At 32.2% G+C, this 4629-nt stretch overlaps 1 protein-coding gene across 1 annotated transcript; it reads left to right on the top strand.

Annotated features, from left to right (window-relative positions):
* The first annotated feature begins 2912 nt into the window (after nucleotides 1-2912).
* On the top strand, nucleotides 2913-4257 carry LOC145303131 (sex peptide receptor-related protein 2-like). The gene has a single exon (XM_080144693.1). The coding sequence runs from the start codon at nucleotides 3052-3054 to the stop codon at nucleotides 4108-4110; it is 1059 nt and encodes a 352-aa protein (XP_080000819.1). The 5' UTR covers nucleotides 2913-3051; the 3' UTR covers nucleotides 4111-4257.
* Nucleotides 4258-4629: the final 372 nt, after the last annotated feature.

Here is a 4629-nt window from a genome sequence, read left to right as displayed (position 1 = left end):
CTTAAATCTTGGAATAAAATAGGACATAAATACGCACAGAAAAAGATCAACAAATACATTTGTATTTTTTATGCAAACGTGAATCAATTGCCTTATCAAGAACAATTGGTTTTGTTTAGGGTTCTAAATAAAAACCTAGATACACTTTTTTGAAAATGAAAAGCTGAAAATATTAACGCATCCAAGCATTCAAGAAAGAAAGAATGGAACTAAACATTTATTTTATAACAAATGTTTTCCCTAAATATAAATGAATGCTAGGAATTATAATGCTCTGCTTCTTATGAATACACTCACACACAGGCTCATACACCTATATAGAAATATAAGTATAGATACACTCAATAAAACCATGTAGACAAAACGCTGCTTACGTTTAAAGTGATCGCACTCTAACAAGAGCAAATGGTAGACATAATAACCGCATTACCAAGAATTACCTTATATAAACAATACACTGTACATGAAAAAAAAAGTTTATAATAAGAATAAATTAAATCCGAAACAACGCTAAATTTATGTTTTGCATCTGATATATTATACAAAAGATCTAAATTCAAAAAAGATATTTATGAATATAAATTTGCTAAAAGAAATTTACATATATTTTTAGATTAATATATATTTATGTTTTAAAAAGATGGCTGACTTTTATTTTTTATAAACCATTAACTTTTGATAAATATATATTCATATATATATATATATATATATATACATATATATGTATTACTTGAGTGATGTAAGACATTATAGTGAATCAGTGTGCGCATATGTACTGAAATTGATATGCATATAATCCGTCGCTAAAAAAAAACCTTACAAAATAAGCATATTCATTAAGCCACTTAATGGGAAAGAATACAAAAATCAATATTGCAACATAAGAGTAATATCGACATTGAGCAGCAGGGGAATACATTCCAGATATTCAAATATTATAAAACCATATATAAATCAATAAGAAAAAATAAATAATAATTCATTAGGTAGAAGTACCCGTCATAGAGAAGACATTTACTTTGGATTCTATATCTATAAAAAGCACACACACACACACACACACACACACACACACACACACACACACACACACACACACACACACACACACACAAACACACACACACACACACACACACCAATCCCACATCCAGAGATAAAGATTTATTCATATGCATGAAGGGTGAAAGCGTCTGAACGAAATACAGACGCGTTTCAGGTTGGAATATTTAAGTCAGTAATCAAGGAGTTAAAAAAAATGAGCTACGACTTTTTAAAAATGTTTGGTTTTTACTAAAAAGGAGCATCCAAAGCAAGTGGTTGGCACCAGTTTGACTTCTGGCGGGCGTCTGAGAGCACACAAATTAACGCGTTGGAGTCAGCAAGGAGGGTGTAGAAAAAGTAACTTAAACCGCAAAGTATCTACTGGTACACAACTGTACAAGTACAGAGAAACTTGCACCAAGCAACGCACAGACACACACACACATAAAGTAAACAAGGAACGGACAAAAACAGACGCATATATAAACTAACCAACGCAGAAACACACACACACACACACACATATATATATATATATATATATATATATATATATATATATATATATATATATATATATAGTCACCAACGCCTATATACATAAATACATATACACACCTATCCATCTATCTATCTATCTATCTATATATATATATATATATATATATATATATATATATATAGTAGCACCGAACATTTACATACAAACTATTAAAAGACATATACATCCATAAAGTAACCAAAGAACAGACGAACGTAGATATAATAACCACAAGACGGTCGCATACATAAAAATGATAAACGAAAGTATACCTAAAGTAATATTTATACACATAAAGTAATGAGCTGATGGATACATACATAAATACAAATATATATAAAGTAACAAACAACTGGCATATGCACATGTGAATTCACCATCGAACGGTTGCATACATAAAAACGTAATTAGAAAACGGACGCATACATGTCTAAAGTAACCAACTAACAAATTTGCATATGAGGAAACCAATTCAAAAATTACACACATAATTAACTTATGTACAGAGAAAAAAATGAGCGCACAAAAAGGATCACTGCCCTTGATATAAAAACAGCAGACATCTTCAAAAATCATCGAAAGGTACGGACATGTACAACTTGCTCAATCTTTAAACAATTTAAGAATAATTACTGTTGCCAATAGTACGCCGCTTTATAAGATATACGTGTAAATATATTTATTGATGTAAGTATAGATATATTTATAGACATCCACTTTCTTGGAAAGCAGTGAAAGTATTTTGCGTAGGATAAACAAATTGTTATTGTTTACTTTTTGTTCCTGCAGTAATTCCAGATTTTACTCTTGCTTTCTGGTGAAATACAAACAAAAACACTGAATCGTTTTGTTGTCAATCGATTCTCTTTCATCTCTTCAGACTAACTGACCTAGTAATAATGCTTTAACAGAAAATAACGTCGTCTCACTACTAATATATGCAATATATTTGTATGCTATTTCTACATTAGCTCACCTTCATATGTGATATTGATATGAAAAACTAAAATATAAACATTTCTTTCATTATTGCAAAATAAATTATCAACGTTCATTTTACATTTCAGCTGTAAAATCAGAAGTTAGTTATTAATATTATTTTGCAGAAAATAATAAAATAAAAGTATCATTCACGTGACATCAATATCTGTGATTGTGGAAATTGTGATAATAGCTTTTGAATTGCGAATAGCTTGTGTCACCTGCCTTTCTGTCAATACTTGGATGAGATCTAACAGAATTATTGCATTGAAATCAATTTTATTTCGACGATCCCTTTTATATAAATCGCTGAAAAGTCACGTATGCTTTTATTTAAATAAACTGCCAAAGTGGGTTATTTTATTATTAGGAAATTAAAGTAAATTCACAAAGTTTGTTGATTTGAAATCCCTTTGTTCTGTTTGTTTCTAAGTAACGATTTTTAAAACTATTGTAAAAATTATCCTGCTTTCTACGTGAATATGGATAACGAAACTGTAACTTACGACGGCACGGCTCACCGCGTCCTTACCGATGTGTTGCTGCCAACTGCATGCATCTGCGGAATACTTGGCATCATTATAACAGTGATTATTCTTAGCCGTAAGCACATGAGCACTTCCACTAACAACTATCTGATGGGACTCGCTACCGCCGATCTGATATTTCTCACAATTATGTCGCTCCGCCTGTGGGGCATAATATTGTCCGACTTTCACATCAATGCCTGGATAATCTTCATTACGTATTCCGAAATTTTCCTGAAAATGTTCAATCTCACCTCCGTGTGGATCACCGTCGTGCTAGCCATGGAACGCTTCATAGCCATTTGCTACCCTTACCGGGCGATGACGATGTGCACAGTGCGCCGGGCGCGTTGGATTGTCCTCATCATCTACGTCTCATCTTTTCTGTGTCAGCTGCCGCACTTCCTCAAGTATGAGATCGTATCCTCAACAAACGAATTCAACCAGACAAGCTACAACGTCCACACGACTTCTGTGAGTAATAATAGACTGTACATGATCATATACGCTTGGGTACTGGAGGGGCTTCTTGGTGTGATTCTCCCTTTTATATTGATTCTCGTCCTCAACAGTCGGCTGATCTACGAGATTCACAAATCGACGAAATACTTACAGAGACAAATAGGAGCCAGTTGCAGGGCGAGCTGCGTCATTACCTCTGAACAACTAAAAATAACCACCATGCTGATTGGTATGTGCGTGGTTTTTCTTGTTTGTCAAGCCCCGTATGTAGTCTACAATTATTTGATGAGTGTTAAACTGACTATGTTTCAGGGTTCAAATTTTTATTTGGTTTTCATGTCTATTTCTGTATTGTTAGCCGCTATCAAATCAGCGGTGAATTTCATACTCTATTGTTGGTTTAGTGAGAAATTTTGGATTACCTTCAAACGGATATTCTGTCTGCGAGGCTGTCAAAGCAGGGAACCATCGCAGACCTACAATAACTGTGCGGTAAAGAACACGGCGCATCGAAGCAATTCTCTGCTTATGTCAAAAGAGACAACTATCTGAACACAAGTAGAATATATATTTCTCGAATAGAAAGAAATAACGAATCACATAAAGAGAGGGCTAGTCAGTGTAAAATGACAAGATGTAGCCTATGTGTCAAAGTTCGTCTTTAACCCCTTACATCTATAAGCATATATTAATTTGAACAAATGATAAAACGTAATAATCATGAGGAATCCATTTCATTTACATATATGTACATGACTTTACATTATTTTGCAAATATGTCGCATATATACATATGATGATGCATATATATGTTTACATAGTGTTTTGTAATATATATATATATGCATACATATTTGTATATATCAACATATGATCATATCGTGCTATGTAAATTATAGATATATAAGAAAAAGTGGCTTATAGATGTGTATATATAGGTATATTATATGTATATTATATATATATATAAATGCATATATGTATAAATATTTGTATGCATTGTCATATAGTAATATAGGAGTGTATGTAATATGTAGATTAAAATATGTGTCTGTATATATATATATATAT

Source organism: Euprymna scolopes, chromosome 1, assembly GCF_053919585.1.
Source record: "Euprymna scolopes isolate OS-2025 chromosome 1, ASM5391958v1, whole genome shotgun sequence".
Taxonomy (NCBI): Eukaryota; Metazoa; Mollusca; class Cephalopoda; order Sepiida; family Sepiolidae; genus Euprymna; species Euprymna scolopes.
Note: the sequence above shows the minus strand (reverse complement) of the source record. Positions and strands in the feature narration are given on the sequence as shown.